The sequence below is a fragment of the Panulirus ornatus genome, chromosome 32 (genome assembly GCF_036320965.1).
Source record: "Panulirus ornatus isolate Po-2019 chromosome 32, ASM3632096v1, whole genome shotgun sequence".
Taxonomy (NCBI): domain Eukaryota; kingdom Metazoa; phylum Arthropoda; class Malacostraca; order Decapoda; family Palinuridae; genus Panulirus; species Panulirus ornatus.
In genome coordinates, this window is record NC_092255.1 from 25810686 (window position 1) to 25827653 (window position 16968).

The 16968-nt window shown below is 37.9% G+C and overlaps 1 protein-coding gene across 1 annotated transcript in view; it reads left to right on the plus strand.

Annotated features, from left to right (window-relative positions):
• TBC1D5 (TBC1 domain family member 5) overlaps nucleotides 1-16968 on the plus strand; it is an 84808-nt gene that overhangs the window by 26666 nt on the left and 41174 nt on the right. Inside the window, exons 6-11 of the mRNA XM_071681267.1 lie at nucleotides 3209-3379; nucleotides 5773-5861; nucleotides 9441-9458; nucleotides 13031-13081; nucleotides 15016-15133; nucleotides 16792-16919. Coding sequence (XP_071537368.1) covers nucleotides 3209-3379; nucleotides 5773-5861; nucleotides 9441-9458; nucleotides 13031-13081; nucleotides 15016-15133; nucleotides 16792-16919 — 575 coding nt within the window. The remainder of the gene's footprint in view (nucleotides 1-3208; nucleotides 3380-5772; nucleotides 5862-9440; nucleotides 9459-13030; nucleotides 13082-15015; nucleotides 15134-16791; nucleotides 16920-16968) is intronic.

The window sequence follows — 16968 nt, forward strand, 5'->3', positions numbered from 1 at the left end:
AAGAGTATTAGTGAAAGAGAAGAGAGAGGCATTTGGACGATTTTTGCAGGGAAAAAATGAAACTGAGTGGGAGATGTATAAAAGAAAGAGACAGGAGGTCAAGAGAAAGGTGCAAGAGGTGAAAAAAAGGGCAAATGAGAGTTGGGGTGAGAGAGTATCATTAAATTTTAGGGAGAATAAAAAGATGCTCTGGAAGGAGGTAAATAAAGTGCGTAAGACAAGGGAGCAAATGGGAACTTCGGTGAAGGGCGCAAATGGGGAGGTGATAACAAGTATTGGTGATGTGAGAAGGAGATGGAGTGAGTATTTTGAAGGTTTGTTGAATGTGTATGATGATAGAGTGGCAGATATAGGGTGTTTTGGTCGAGGTGGTGTGCAAAGTGAGAGGGTTAGGGAAAATGATTTGGTAAACAGAGAAGAGGTAGTGAAAGCTTTGCGGAAGATGAAAGCCGGCAAGGCAGCAGGTTTGGATGGTATTGCAGTGGAATTTATTAAAAAAGGGGGTGACTGTATTGTTGACTGGTTGGTAAGGTTATTTAATGTATGTATGACTCATGGTGAGGTGCCTGAGGATTGGCGGAATGCGTGCATAGTGCCATTGTACAAAGGCAAAGGGGATAAGAGTGAGTGCTCAAATTACAGAGGTATAAGTTTGTTGAGTATTCCTGGTAAATTATATGGGAGGGTATTGATTGAGAGGGTGAAGGCATGTACAGAGCATCAGATTGGGGAAGAGCAGTGTGGTTTCAGAAGTGGTAGAGGATGTGTGGATCAGGTGTTTGCTTTGAAGAATGTATGTGAGAAATACTTAGAAAAGCAAATGGATTTGTATGTAGCATTTATGGATCTGGAGAAGGCATATGATAGAGTTGATAGAGATGCTCTGTGGAAGGTATTAAGAATATATGGTGTGGGAGGCAAGTTGTTAGAAGCAGTGAAAAGTTTTTATCGAGGATGTAAGGCATGTGTAAGTGTAGGAAGAGAGGAAAGTGATTGGTTCTCAGTGAATGTAGGTTTGCGGCAGGGGTGTGTGATGTCTCCATGGTTGTTTAATTTGTTTATGGATGGGGTTGTTAGGGAGGTAAATGCAAGAGTTTTGGAAAGAGGGGCAAGTATGAAGTCTGTTGGGGATGAGAGAGCTTGGGAAGTGAGTCAGTTGTTGTTCGCTGATGATACAGCGCTGGTGGCTGATTCATGTGAGAAACTGCAGAAGCTGGTGACTGAGATTGGAAAAGTGTGTGGAAGAAGAAAGTTAAGAGTAAATGTGAATAAGAGCAAGGTTATTAGGTACAGTAGGGTTGAGGGTCAAGTCAATTGGGAGGTGAGTTTGAATGGAGAAAAACTGGAGGAAGTGAAGTGTTTTAGATATCTGGGAGTGGATCTGGCAGCAGATGGAACCATGGAAGCGGAAGTGGATCATAGGGTGGGGGAGGGGGCGAAAATCCTGGGGGCCTTGAAGAATGTGTGGAAGTCGAGAACATTATCTCGGAAAGCAAAAATGGGTATGTTTGAAGGAATAGTGGTTCCAACAATGTTGTATGGTTGCGAGGCGTGGGCTATGGATAGACTTGTGCGCAGGAGGATGGATGTGCTGGAAATGAGATGTTTGAGGACAATGTGTGGTGTGAGGTGGTTTGATCGAGTGAGTAACGTAAGGGTAAGAGAGATGTGTGGAAATAAAAAGAGCGTGGTTGAGAGAGCAGAAGAGGGTGTTTTGAAGTGGTTTGGGCACATGGAGAGGATGAGTGAGGAAAGATTGACCAAGAGGATATATGTGTCGGAGGTGGAGGGAACAAGGAGAAGAGGGAGACCAAATTGGAGGTGGAAAGATGGAGTGAAAAAGATTTTGTGTGATCGGGGCCTGAACATGCAGGAGGGTGAAAGGAGGGCAAGGAATAGAGTGAATTGGAGCGATGTGGTATACCGGGGTTGACGTGCTGTCAGTGGATTGAATCAAGGCATGTGAAGCGTCTGGGGTAAACCATGGAAAGCTGTGTAGGTATGTATATTTGCGTGTGTGGACGTATGTATATACATGTGTATGGGGGGGGTTGGGCCATTTCTTTCGTCTGTTTCCTTGCGCTACCTCGCAAACGCGGGAGACAGCGATAAAGTATAATAAATAATACATAAATATTAAAGAACAAATTATTTTATTCTAGTTTGGACCATCTCTTTTCTTAAAGGATCTATTCAAGAGAGTCCTTTAAAATTCCTTCATTCATAAACTGATTTCCAGCCCCCCACTCCCTCCCCTTTTAGTCGCCTTCTACGACATGCAGGGAATACTTGGAAATTATTCTTTCTCCCCCATATATGTTTATTCATTTATCTATTATATTTAATCGCTGTTTCCTGCATCAGAGGTAGCGCCAGGAAACAGACGAAGAATGGCCCATCCACTCACACACACATATATATACATAAATGCCCATACATACACATATACATACACATACATATATACACATGTACATATTCATACTTGCTTGCCTTTAACCACTCCTGTTGCTACCCCGCCACACAGGAAATAGCGTTGCTACCCCCTGCTTCAGTGTGGTAGTGCCAGGAAAACAAACAAAAAAAGGCCACATTTGTTCACACTCAGTCTCTAGCTGTCATGTGTAATGCACCAAAACCACAGCTCCCTCTCCACATCCAGAGAGTGATATTCTCTGAAAAAAGAATATGTAGTGACCAAGGCAATATTCAGAAGTCATTCAATGTCATTAGGGGGTGATTAAAACTAAATCCATGAATCGTAGGAGCTTCATATGAAATCTGATGTTTACAGGGTAAAGGAAGTTTTCTGTTCTGCCATTGCAGTTGAATTATTGTATTTTAGTTTTGAGACTCAGTGATTGCACACCCTATGTCTGCTATGAGAAAATAGTGTTATTCAGAATTTATTGATATCAGTTAAGGGATTCTTAACATATATTCCATATTGCAAGAAATCTTGTGTACTTCACTCTGCAGTTCAGTTCCTCAGTGAGCCACAAACATCACACTCCTCTTGTATTTTAACATTCAGTTTTCTTTGTGTATCCCTTAAAGAACTAAGTGACCTATCTCATAACTCCACTATCTTTCCATATGGGACTGTCATTATATATACTGAGTAGCTTGAAGGGGAAGAGTTTTGTGAGCTTCCCCAGCTTGCTGAATACAGTATTTATGATTTGTTAAAGAATATTGTTTATGACAGAGCCCCTGGAATCAGTATTTTGAAGATTCAGAATTAAAGAAACTCATCAGGCAAGATGTTGTACGGACATTTCCTGAGGTTGAATTTTTCCAGTCTCCTCGCATCAGAGATCTTATGGTCACTGTACTCTTCTGTTATGCAAGGCAGCATCCAGAAGTAGGATACCGACAAGTAAGTAACAGAGGGTAACACAGATTTGATAAAATCACCAAATTCTTTCTTCAAGTACTGGTAGAAGATATCCAGCCTGAATTCTTTGGGAATTATAGAGTTTTTCAGTTTATCAATACTGATCTCTCTGGTAGGTCCAGACAGAAGTATGAACGTTTATTAAGTTTAATTGTGGTATTATTTGTATGTACAGGCTTCTCTTGTTATAAACACAGGTTATAATTATAGAAAAGGAATTAAAAACTGAAATCATACAGAGATAGGTTTCCATTGTAGAAGAAGGATTATGGTTCAGACACTCTCTCCTACACCTAGTGTTCCCAGTTTGGATATTCAAAAATGTATAGAAATAAGGCATTAAAGTTTTAAGCGTCAAAGGCACATGCAACAATAAATAAAGTATATAAGTGAGTAATGCTTTCTAATACAGGATATAGTTTTCAGCATGAGAAGGTGTATGGTAAGGGTAGAGTAAATGAGAGGAAGGTGTACAGTAAGTGTAGTACAATAGGTTAACATTAAGAGCTTCGCATTACTATGATAGTGATTTTCATTTTAGAAGCCAGCTTTAGTAACATAGTTTGATATTCTATCTTTACAGTATAACATGTAGTTACATCAGTATTCATTTACTATATTTATTAATTCACATTAACATTTTTATTGTTGATTTCATAGAACTCTCCCTGCACACACTAAAGCTGATGGACTTAATTGCTAGGTAGTGCCAGGAAAACAGACAAAAAAGGCCACATTCTCTCACATTCAGTCTCTAGCTGTCATGTATTATGCACTGAAACCACAACCCCACAGACTTTTCCATGGTTTACCCCAGATGTTTCACATGCCCTGGATCAGTCCAGTGACAATACGTCGACCCCAGTAAACCTCATTGTTCCAATTCACTCTATTCCTTGCACACCTCTCACCCTGCTGTATGTTCAGGCCCAGATCGCTCAAAATCTTTTTCTCTACATCCTGCCACCTCCAATTTGGTCTCCTGCTTTTCCTTGTTCCCTCGACCTCTGATGCATATATTCTCTTTGTCAATCTTTCCTCATCATTCTCTTCATATGTCCAAACCATTTCAACACACCCCCTTCTGCTTTCTCAACCACACTCTTTTCATTTCCACACATCTCTCTTACCGTTTCATTCCTTTCTCAATCAAACCACTTTACACCACATATTGTCCTCAAACATTTCATTTCCAACACATCCACCCTCCTCCGTACAAGCCTATCTATAGCCCATGTCTTGCAACCATATAACATTGTTGGAACTACTATTCCTTCAAACTTACTCATTTTTGCTCTTTGTGATAACGTTCTCTCCTTCCACACATTCTTCATCGCTCCCAGAACCTTCACTCCCTCCCCCACATTGTGACTCACTTCCACTTCCATGATTCCATTTGATGCTAAGCCCACTCCCAGATATCTAAAACACTTCACTTCATCCAATTTATCTCTCTTCAAACTTACATCCCAATTAACTTGTCCCTCAACGCTACTGAACCTAATAACCTTGCTCTTATTCATATTTACTCTCAACTTTCTCCTTTCATGCACTTTTCCAAACTCAGTCAGCAACTTGTGCAGCTTCTGACTTGAATCAGCCACTGTATACAGATAGTAGTCCTGATGGTGTTGTGTGGATGCAAGGCATGGACTGTAGATAAGAATGTATGGAAAGGGGTGAATGCATTGGAAATGAAATGTTTAAGGACAATATGTTGTGTGAGAAGGGTTGATTAAGTAATGATAAGGTAAGAGAGAGGTGAGGTAATAAGAAGAGTATAGTTAAGAAAGCCGGAAAGGGTGTACTGAAATGGTTTGGACATTTAGGAGAATAAGTGAAGTGAGGTTGACAAAAGAGAATACATTTGTCAGAAGTGAAGGAGAAAGGGAGACTAAATTGAAAATGAAAGGATGGAGTGAGCTAGGTTTTGATTGCTCAGGACCTAAAAATGCAGGAGGGTGAAAGTTGAGCATGGAATAAAGTGAACTGGAGTGATGTGGTGCATAACGGGCAACTCTGCCAATAGACTGAACCAGCACATACAAAACAGCCAGGGGAAACCATGGAAAGGTTTGTTTGGTCAAGATATGGATAGGGGCTGTGGATTTGTTACATTACTATTTGAAGTGCAGCCTTGATATTGCAGGAGCCCAGTAAAAGATTTCCTGTAGTTGTGTGATTACACTTAAATTACATCACCACACTCCTTGACTCAGTATATGTGGCCAGCTTCTTGAAAATTTTTGAAGCTGATGTATGTCTATGTTTACCCCATTTGATATTTATAGTATTCTGTGCTTCTCTAGATTCCAGATTGTCCAGAGGATATTGTAGGCTAGAAAAGTTTGATTCATCTCTGTTTTTACCAACAGGGCATGCATGAAGTTCTTGCACCATTGATCTTTGTGCTTCACTGTGACCACCAAGCACACCAACATGCTCATGAAATGGATCCCACGTCGTAAGTACTCTTGACATTTTCATTAATTTGATGTTGATTTTTAATGTGTTTTACTGAAGATGGTGTTCACTGAAGATGAACCATGATAAATAGTTTGAAATATGCTTTCTCAGTTCAGTGTCATTTTTAGGACATTACATATATTAACACTCCATATATAAAAATCTGCAATGACAAAACAAATATTAATCTTTTGTTTGCGAAAAAAATGATGGGGACGGAGAGAGAAACAGAGAAAGATAAAAGCAAGTGGACCCTAAGGCAGACAAGACTTAAAAATAGGGGAAAAAGAGTGAGATTAACAAATAGAGCAATACTGAGAAGGGGATACTGAAGCTAAGATGATAAGTGAAAGAGAAGGGTAAGGAAAATGAAAGAGCAGGGAACTGCCTACCTAAGAGTATCTGTAATGAGATTTTGCCTTGAAGCAGAGCTAGTTCATGCTGCTTACTATGTACGCTGCTTGTTTAACAGTACCATTATTCTATGGTGCCTCGCATGCTGCATTTTTGTCATCCTTGGTTTCTTCTGAAACTAGTTTGAATCTTTTGATGATCTTATCTTGAATTGTTCTATACTCACTCCTTGTATGGCTCTTCTTATGCTGGGCTGAATATTGAAAAGCCCCAATCTTTTTGGAAGGGGCCTTGCAAATGTTTATGTAGTGGCCTTTTGGTATATTCTAAAGAACTATTGTATATGATATTTAGTATTTTTGTTTCTTTTTTACTACAAATATTTTTAAAACAAATATATTTTCTGCATTTCCTTCGTGCTGTTACCATATACAGATGATCATTTATTTTCTTATCTTCTTTTTTGGTAACGTAGTTTTAAGTTCTTTTATCCTTTAAGGTTAAATCTAATGTCCCATAAATAATAACATTTTTATAATTTACTTCTGAATCCTCTCCAGTATATTATATTTAACTTTTCTTCTTTGTGGTTGTACTCCTTAGAAGTATTCAATTTTTCTTAGTCTGCTCATAATTTGACTTGCTAATACAACTTCTTCATAATGAGCTCCAAATTCCAACTTTTCATTTATAATTACTTTCAAGTCTTTATTTTTGTCATCATATTTTTTCTTTTTTTTCCATTGGCCTCTTTATGAGGTATCACTGTTGCCTTTTTTTTTTTATCTATCCATGACTTTTGTTCCAGAGTTTCATCACTGAATTTCAACTACTTCTTGTTCATTATTTACTATATTTAAATCTTGCATTTTTCTTTGTCCTTTAAGCTTATCATTATTCTTAATCATTTGCAAAATACCGTATTGTAGTAAAACTGTAGTGTTTCACATCTTTGTCTATATCAGATATTACTATTATAGATAGTACTGATGTTAATATTCCTTTTGCCACACCTGACAAAACATCTTATCTTGCATGGTTGATCAACTCTTTTGCTCTTTTGCCACACACATAACATAATTGTCAATCCTGGGTTCACTTGGAGCTGCTTTCAAGCATCTATCTAGGTTTCTTTTAAATGTCTCATGCACATTTCTTGTCTCTCTTGGTTGTGCACTGACTAGTCACTCCATATTATATTTTGGGCTCTCTTTGTTTTGATTCGACTTTTTTCTTTTTTCATGTATTCCAGGGTACTGCAGACTTAATAACTCTGTTTCTAACTTGTTGAAAGGCTTTGATTCCCAATATATTGACTTTTTCCTTTCAATTTATTGTAAATCTTAGATTTGTTGTCTTCTGCCTGGGCTGTAAAGTTTGAGTTCTGTCAACCTTTTATAATAATTCATCTGTTCTGTTTCCTCAGTTTTGCTGATGAAATATTTCAGAATTCAGCCTAACTTGTTTCTTTCTGCTTGCTTGGTTGGTGAACATATAAAATCCATATTCAGTTTTGCTCATGTATACCCTGAACATTTTTATCGTCAGTTCTCAGTCTCTTAGTGATAGTTCTCATTATCATACCTCTCATTTCTTAGTTTGAGAGTGCCATCTTATCAGAGAGAGAGAGCACCTGCTTAACCTTGAATACCTATGGCAAGATTTTGCCTGAGGCAGGGTTAAGGTGTAAAGGTTATCTTTCATCTTGCTTGATACACAGTGCTGTTGTCTTTTGTCACCTTCTTAGCTTTCCATGTAAACATCTATTCTTATCCATTTTTTCTCCTCTTCCACAGCATTTCTAATCTCATCTGTCCATCATGCATTTCCATTTTTATTTCTCTATCTTATGACTTTGTTTCCAAGTAGTAATTCTACAACCTTAAACAGTCTTTCTCTAATCATTTCAAACATCTCATTCACAGATGACTGCAAACCTACATTCATTACACTTCCATCTAAACTTTCATTCACCCTACTTTCATGCTCCTCCTCGCATTCTTTCTGAGTAATCTTCTCGCTTGTCAACACTTTGACCTTACTATTCTTCATTAAACCATACTTCCACTTCTCTGATTCTCATCCCCACAAGAACTGCATAATGGTCAGTCTCCAAAGAATCCTCTCACAGCTATAGCATCTAACAAAGCCTTTATCAACCTTTCACGCACTCCCACATAGTCAATCAAACACTTCAGTTCTTTTCTTTCATCATTTCTCATCCATGTATACCTGTGGATCATCTTGTGCTGAGAAAAGGTCTTTGTATGGAATAAACTCTTCTCAACACAGACATTCACAAGATAATTTCCATTCTCATTTACTCCAGGCACTCCCCATTTACCAACCATCTCGCCAGTTTTATTATATCCTACCTTCACATTCATATCACCCGTTACAACCACAGCATATATTAGACCTGAATTAGGGTATGTTTCTCAAGTTTAATCCCCACCACATCTGATGAGGATTCAAAGAAGAGCAACAAAGAAGGTACTATTCTTGAAATAAGGGAACTTTGTTACAGGGGAGGAGTAGAGGTTCTGACTTTGCCCACACTGAAAGAAAAAAGAATGGGTCGGGGAGACAAGATTACAACTTTCAGTTTTCTGAATCAAATTGCTAATGTCAAGAGAGGATTGTTCACTGAAATTGGCAAAAATGCATAATGAAAGGTAATGAAATGACACAGGGCAAGATATACATTAGAAAAAATAGGCAGAAGTACTTTTAAAGTTATAGAATGGAGGATGAATGGAATTAGCAGATTGTTTAGACTATGAATGCTGAATATATGAGGAAATTTAAAAAGTTTTATCATAGTAAGGAAAGTTTAAGAAATGGAGGCCCCCTGAAAGTTGAAGTTCCTTTCTGTATTGTGCAATTCATTCATAACAAATACCCAGCAACTTAAGCGTATTTAGTACATCTGATTTTATTCTTGTGTGGACTTTGCACAAAGCATTAAGATATATTCCCATGTGATGTGCACAAAGCATTAAGATATATCCCCACTCGATGTGAATATTTACAGATTTATGAATTCTTTTTTATCTTTAGTGTGTGTTTTATTCAGTGTAATTTAATGAAATTTTGATACAGGTACAAAGTACTGGATGTAAGGGATAAACAGCACATTGAATAATTATGAATGCTTAAAAATATTAAGAAAATTTGTGGCCTTGCTTCACTTTTCTGTTCTTTCCTGCTCTCTCTCATGCAGTTTGACCGAGTATCAGCTGTGAGTACAGTACTTTACTTTCCTATGCATTGTTGCAATAGAAAATTGATTTACCATAATGTAACAATTTGGTCTTTGCTTAATAGGAATTTTTCTTTTTAAGTATCCTTAATACCTTGTCTAGAGTGTACCTCACTCACATGGGAGGATTCACTTGGCTTAATGGTATAAATAATAATCATATGTGCAAAAGTATTGTTAAGAATATTTCTGTATTAAGACACTCATTTTTTTCAGTCAAAATGTTACACAGGATTTTTTTCTTCCTTGTGAATGCTAAGTACTCTCTTTATTTGCACATATATTGTCAGTGTTATTAAATACACTGTCTGCTTCACCATTTACAATTTTCAGTGAAACTGTTCCTGATATCTTATGAACACATGATATTTTGGAATTTTGATTTCTTCCATATTTTCAAAATGTCAAATTTTATTTTCATTAGCTGTGCAAGTTTGAATGTATGGGTAATTTTTGTTTTGTTTTGCTTGTATTCCATTGTTTCTCACCTGCTGTGCATGTAAATTAAAATGACAAAACAATGCAGCTTGTCAATAATACCTGATCACTGTTAAATTTGTGTAGTTTTAGCATTGAAAAGGGGTGTTTAACCCTTTTGCTGCATTGGTTGGATATAGGATGAACTATCTATATCAACAGATTGCAAAATTCAGATTTACCTCATTGCTCCCAAAAATACATTTCCTTTTACAGCAACATGGGTTGATATCCTTGGGACTTTGAAACAACGGCTATATGTATGTATATTCATTTTTTCTTTATACAAATTTGCTATTTCCCTGGTTAGCAAATTAGCGTTCAGCAACAGATGAAAGAGCCTTACAGGGAAAATTCCTTACTTGGCCCTACTCTGTTCCTTCTTTTGGAAAAGTAAAACTGGAGGGGAGGATTTCCAGCCCCCCACGCTTATAGTGAGGTGTTTGAAGATTGGCAGAATGCCATTCTTTAATGGTTAAGGAGACAAGAGGTGGGTATTTGAATTATGGAGGTATAAGTTTGTTAAGTGTACCTTGTATGGAAGAGTAGTGATTAAAAGGGTGATGTATGCAGAAAGCATTAGAATTGGAAGGAACAATTTGGTGTCAGGAATGGTAGAGGATGTGTGAATCAGGTGTTTGCTTTGAAGAATGTGTATGAGACATCAAGAAAGAGAAGTATGTGCATGTGGCTTTTTTAAATCTGGAGAAAGCAAATGATGGAGTTAATAGAGATGTTTTTGAAGTTTTATAAATATATGGTGTGGTAGGAAGGCTATTATAAGCAGTGAGGAGTTTCTACCAAGGGAGTTGGATGTACAGGTGAGTAGGGAAGAGGTGGGTGAGTGGTTCTTGGTGAAGGTTGGTCTGTGGCAGAGGCATATGATGTCACCATGTCTGTTTAATCTGTTTAATGATGGGTTGGATAGGAGGTGAATACAAGGGTCTTGGAGAGGGGCAGGTATGCAGTCTGTTGGGGGCCTGGAAGGTCAGTCAGTTGTTGTTTGCTAATCACAAGGCGATGATGGCAGATTTGAGTTCGGAACTGTAGAAGCTGGTTTCTGAGTTTAGGAGAGTGTGTGAAAGGAGAAGGTTGAGAGTACATTTGAATAATCAAGGTTAAGTAGGTTTAGCAGTACAAAGAGACAGGTTAGTTGGGGTGTGAGGTTGAATGGAGAAAACTTCGAGGAGGTGAAGTCTTTTAGTTATCCAGCAATGGATATGACTGCAAATGGAACCATGAGATCTAAAGTGAGTCACTGGCTGGGTGAGGGGGGGTGAAGGTCCAGGGCACATTAAGAACATTTTTGAAAGTGTACCCGTCTTGATGGTGTCATGCAGATATGAGGCTTAGGCACTAGATGAGAATGTACAGAAGAGGGTAAATTTGTTGCAAATGAAATATCTGAATAAAATATGTGGTATGATAAGGGGTGATCAAATAAGAATTGATAGGGTAAGGGAGAAATGTGGTAAAAAGAAGTGAATGGTTGAGATAGCTGAAGAGGGTGTACTGAAATGGTATGGAAATATGGAGAGAATGGCTGAGGAGAGGTTGACAAAGAGGGTATATGTGTCAGAAGTGGATAGGACAAGGAAACAAGGGAGACCAAATTAGAACTGGAAGAATGGAGTGGAAAACTTTTTGAGTGCTCAGGGCCTGAACATGCAGAAGGGTATATGGCATGCATGAGGCAGATTGAATTGGAGCAATTCGGTATACAGGGGACGAAGCACTGTCAATGGACTGAATCAGGGAATATGAAGCGGTCAGTAAAAAATGTAAAAGGTCTAAGGTGCCTGTTTGTGGATTTGGGAGCTATGGTTTTGGGGCATTACCCATGACAGCTAAAGTGAAAATGAGTGAATGAGGCCATTTCTTTGTCTGTTCCTGATGTTACCTCACTAACACAGGAAACAACAAACAGGAAAGAATGTATTTACTGATTTCCTGCTCCAGGAGTCCCTTCTGTCTTTATGAGGCTCCTGCAGCACTTAGTAAACTGGTCAGATCCACTGGGTGGGACCATAGATCATGAAGTGTTGTGATGCTGTGTGTACATAAAAGCTGATGATGTCCAGAGCATAGACAGGAAAGTGTGATTCATCATTGTCTGGGGAGTATGGTTTCTGGTGGATATATGCTTGGTGGGTCGGAGTTTAATACTGAGTTGGGAGGTCAGATGTTTAATGCTTGTTAGGTTATTTCAGTGTTGTTCACCATTTCCCATGAAATGTCACAGTTCTAGGACCAGAAGAACAGCCTCTTACTGCCTTAGTTACCATTTATTGGAGAGCATTTTTCCTCTTAATTTCTTCCTTTTTTAAGACACTTATATGGACTCAGAGGAATATTAATGCCAGATATAGAAAATATAGTTACTTTCAAAAATGAAAATATAACACAAAAGGTCATTTAGATCCTTTTGTCTAGTACAGTTGACACTGTATTTAGTCTTGATTTTTTTATTTAGATAATTATTTTTCAACATCTAATATGATATTCAAGAAATATTAATGCCAGACATAGAAATGCAATTACTTTACTTGTTTAATATATTTTCATACATATTCACCATTTCCCACATTGGTTAGGTAGCGTTTAGAGCAGAGGACTGAGCCTTAGAGGGAATATCCTCACTTGGCCCCCTTCTCCATTCCTTTTTTGGAAAATTAAAAGCAGGAGGGGAGGATTTCCAGCCCCCCGCTCCCTCCCCTTTTAGTTGCCTTCTATGACACGCAGGGAATACGTGGAAGTATTCTTTCTTCCCTCTCCCTTGTTGTTGAAATATTAATTAAAAAGGTCATTTATATACTTTCATTTTTTTTATGGATGACTGACACTTCCTGAACTAGGCTGAAATCTGATTATGCAGCAGAAGGTTTAAAGAGATTGCTTCAAACCATGTGGTAGAATTTTACACAGAATGAACTAGTTTTATCCTTTGTTTGTAATTGGGGATAGTAGGGTAAATGAATATTGTCATTTGGTAAAAACACTTCTTTGTTTTTTTGCTGTTTGTTTCAAGATTTGTGTTTGTTCTGAAGTTTTTCAGTAATACAATTTTGTTACAGAAATGTTCTACAAGAAATGATGGATGAAGCTTACCTGGAACATGATGCTTTGTGAGTAATCATTTAAGCTTTCATTGATTATATCTGTGCTCTGCCCTCAGATTGGGAACTGCTACTTTTCTTTGATGACTTGTCATCGTTTTTGTACCAAGCACTGTATTAAATCACTAACACTTCTTTTAACATCTCTTGCATTAAATGTACATTACCTCCCCCCTACATATGATTATATCATTCATTCATCATTACATGTATCTAATTCATCTCAGTATTCCATTCTGCTACTTCATTACCACCCCAGTCGTGGTTCACTTTCCCTTACATTGTATATCTACAGTCCCTTATTACTATTCTTCATCAAGTTCCCAGAAGTTAAAATAATTCATAATTAGAAGTTTCTCATCTCTGAATAAGGCTTGTCTTCATGCTTCTTGCACTACCTTGATTTTGTTTTCATTATTTTCACAAAATACTGAATTTCAATTTTTTCATAGCATCAAAACAATTACACTGGCTTTTCTAACTCATATTTTTCCCATTATTCTGTTCCTTTTCATTTTACTTGTTCCATGTTTCCCATACTAGTCATGTTGCTTCATGAACAGATGAATGATCTTTAGAGGAAAAAATAGAATTTAATGTTAGAAGAGATGGCACAGGCAATTGAATAACCTTATCAAGGCTATCTCATTAATGCTATATTAATTAAAATGAAAGTGAGTTGCAAGTGATGAGTGATTATTAGTGCTTATGCTCCTGGTCATGAAGGAGGATGTGTGAGGTAAGTGTTCTGGGAGCAATTAAGGGCATTAGTCAGCAGTTTTGATGAAAGAGACTGGGTAGTACAGGTTGTACCTCTCTAGTTCCCTTTTTAATCCAGCATGCTGTGGTCTGGTAACTCCCTTGGTTCAGCATGTTTTGAATCTGCTGCCATTAGTTATTAGTTTGTGGATTTGCCACCAAGGTAGCACTGTTAGCAGCGCTAAGGCCCAAAATCTGTGTACTCTGCAGCCGAGCTAACTAACAGTCCAGTTAATTTCTTATATTCAGCTGTATTTTAGCACTTCAGGATGTCATCCAAGACACCAAGAGGTGCAGATGTTGCTAGTGCTAATAAGCATAAACATAAATCATTATCTACTTTTGAAAAGGTGGACTTACTGAAAAAATTAGATAAAGGAACGTCTGTAAAGACTTTGTGTGAGTACTATGAAATCAGATCATCAATTGTGTATGACACAGGGATCAATTTCAGTTTTCTGGCATTTTCTGTGGTATAGCAATGGCTGGGTCCCAAGGTTCCTGAATTCAAGAGGAACAACCTGTAGTGATGAGTGATTTAAATGTGAAGGTGAGTAATGTGGCTGTTGAGGGTATAAATGGTTGCCACCAGGAATTCAGTAAGATGAATGGAGATAGTGAATAGCTTGTGGAGCTGGGTGCTGAAAAAGGACTGGGAATAACTGGTTCAAAAAGAGTGACATACAAAAGTATATTTATGTGAATAGGAGAGATGGTAAGTGGGCATTGTTGGATTACACACTTACTGATAGGCATGCAAAGGAAAGACTCTTGGATGTGAATGTGCTAAGACAGGCAGCCAATAGGATGTCTGGTCATTACTTTGAGGAAGTGAGGGTGAAGATTTGTTGAGATTTTCAGAGGTCATGCTGCAAGTCCAGTGCCATTGCTAGAAGAAATCATTTTGCATACTACTTGCATTCTGGGATAAATTATTCAGTATCAAGAGTACGATGTTTTTTTTTTTTTTGTAATGTGCCTTTCTTTTATGTATATGTATGTATGAAGGTTAGGGCACAGTGAACTTTACATTTTTATTATGTGTTAAGCTTATAATATTAAAGGAATCTAAGGACTCAGGCAAAAAATTGTCTTCTTTCAAAATATGTTGTATAGAATATATCAGGAAACTAGGTACTTTGAAGTGTTAATCTGCAGTTATAGCTAAGCTTTCTTTCTTACAGTTCCCTTTTTGAGGGTGTTATGAAAGGTCTAGAGCCATGGTATGTAGTCTCTGAGCATTCACATCATCCAGATCCTCGCTCCACCTTATTGAATGCTCAGCCATTTGCTCGGCCACAGGTTAGTACAGAGTTCATTTGACATTACATTTTGTAAGAGAAACATACTTACTCACTGCATTTTCAAGTATATCCTAATTATTCCCAGAGTCTTCATGAAATATAAAGCTATGCATGAAACACAGCCTCCCCATCTCTCCTATGTAAAGGTCCTACCCATTGTTTATGAAAGATTAATCTTCTCACTTGTCAACACTTTTATCTCTCCATTCTCCCTTACACCATATCTTCACTTCTCCCTGATCCACATCCCTACAAGAACCATGAAATTGTTGGAGTCTCCAAAGAATCTTCCCATAATTCTAGCATCTAGCACAGCCTTTCATTCACTGCCATATAGTCAATCAAGCCCTTTTGCTCTTCTCTTCCATCATTTTTCATCCGTGGATAGTAGATCATTCTGTGGTGGGGGAAAAAAAAAAAGTGTTTGCAAGAAATACCCCCCCAACACAAACATCCACAAAATAACTTCTATTCTGATCTACTCCAGGCACTCTCTACTTCCAACTATCTCACTAATTTCATCACATCCCATCAAGTTCATATCACTCATTACAACCACCTTTCTTTACTTCTCAAAATCATTTATACAGTCATTCAAATTTCTCCAGAAACACTTCATTTCATCCTTACTTCATACAAATTTCATGTTCACAGGTGTATATACACATACCCGTGCATACTTCATAATCCCAGTCTTTCCTTTCATCCACATTGTTCTTGATCCATTCCTTCCATGCTCTGTAACACCCTCCCATACTGTTACAGATAGCACAATCGTACATCCTTTTTTCCGTCTTCCTTGATAATTTTCATTCATTCCCTTCCATACCACTCCTCCCTCCACACTCTCCCATACCTTACATTCATCATTTCCATTTTCACTCCATGCACATACACACAGGTATGGGTTTCCCCCCAGTCTCAGCACTTCTAAACTCTAACTTTTAAATTTTTTTCCACAAGCTCTCTCCATTTACACTCACCAGTCACCCCACTTACATTCAGAGCCATCACCCTCAACTGCTCATCCCATGTACTCCCTGGCATAACTGGTAGACTCCACTGTTGCTTCTTAGCCTTTTCTACCTTGTCCTTCACAGGCCACTGGCAGAGGGCAAGCCCAGTGAAGTGTTTCCCAGAGGCAATTAGGCTTCCAGATTGTTTGAAAAATTAAAACCCTAGCACATCTCAAGTGTTTGCCTGTATTTAAAAAGAAAGAAAAATAGAGTTGGGCAATGCCTCCCTCTTCTGTTTCACCCCTAATGGTGTAATAATGAGGTCACCATGAGACTTGAATACTCTAGAAAACTAGGTTATCCTCTTGAGGCTGAATTTCAAAAAATTTCCTATTTTGAGCCTATACTGCAGTAGCAGCATCTTCTAACTCATTGGTGACAATACTGCCATTTTATCATATGAGATATATACTTAGGATATGTATAAGTGGGCTGAGAAATTGTATATGCTTGATCTATCACTCAGAAGTAGGAATGGAGTTCTTTAAATATAATAGAAGTTTAATTAATAAGTAGCACTGGAATATGTGGTGGTAAACTAAGAAGCATACAGCTTTGCTTTGGTTCTAGCTTTTCTCTCTACAGTACATGGGTTTTAGAATCTGATACAAGGATACACATTGTATATCACTAATTCCAGGATGTTGGGCCAACAAACTTGTTAGTTCAAAAACTGACAAGTATTCATGACAGTCTTCTGCAACGCCATGACCCAGGTCTTTATACTCATCTACAACGCCTTGAAATACCTCCACAGATTTACGGCATGTAAGTTTTCAAATTGTATGAGTTTGGCTCTTTATGTGGTCATTTTTTA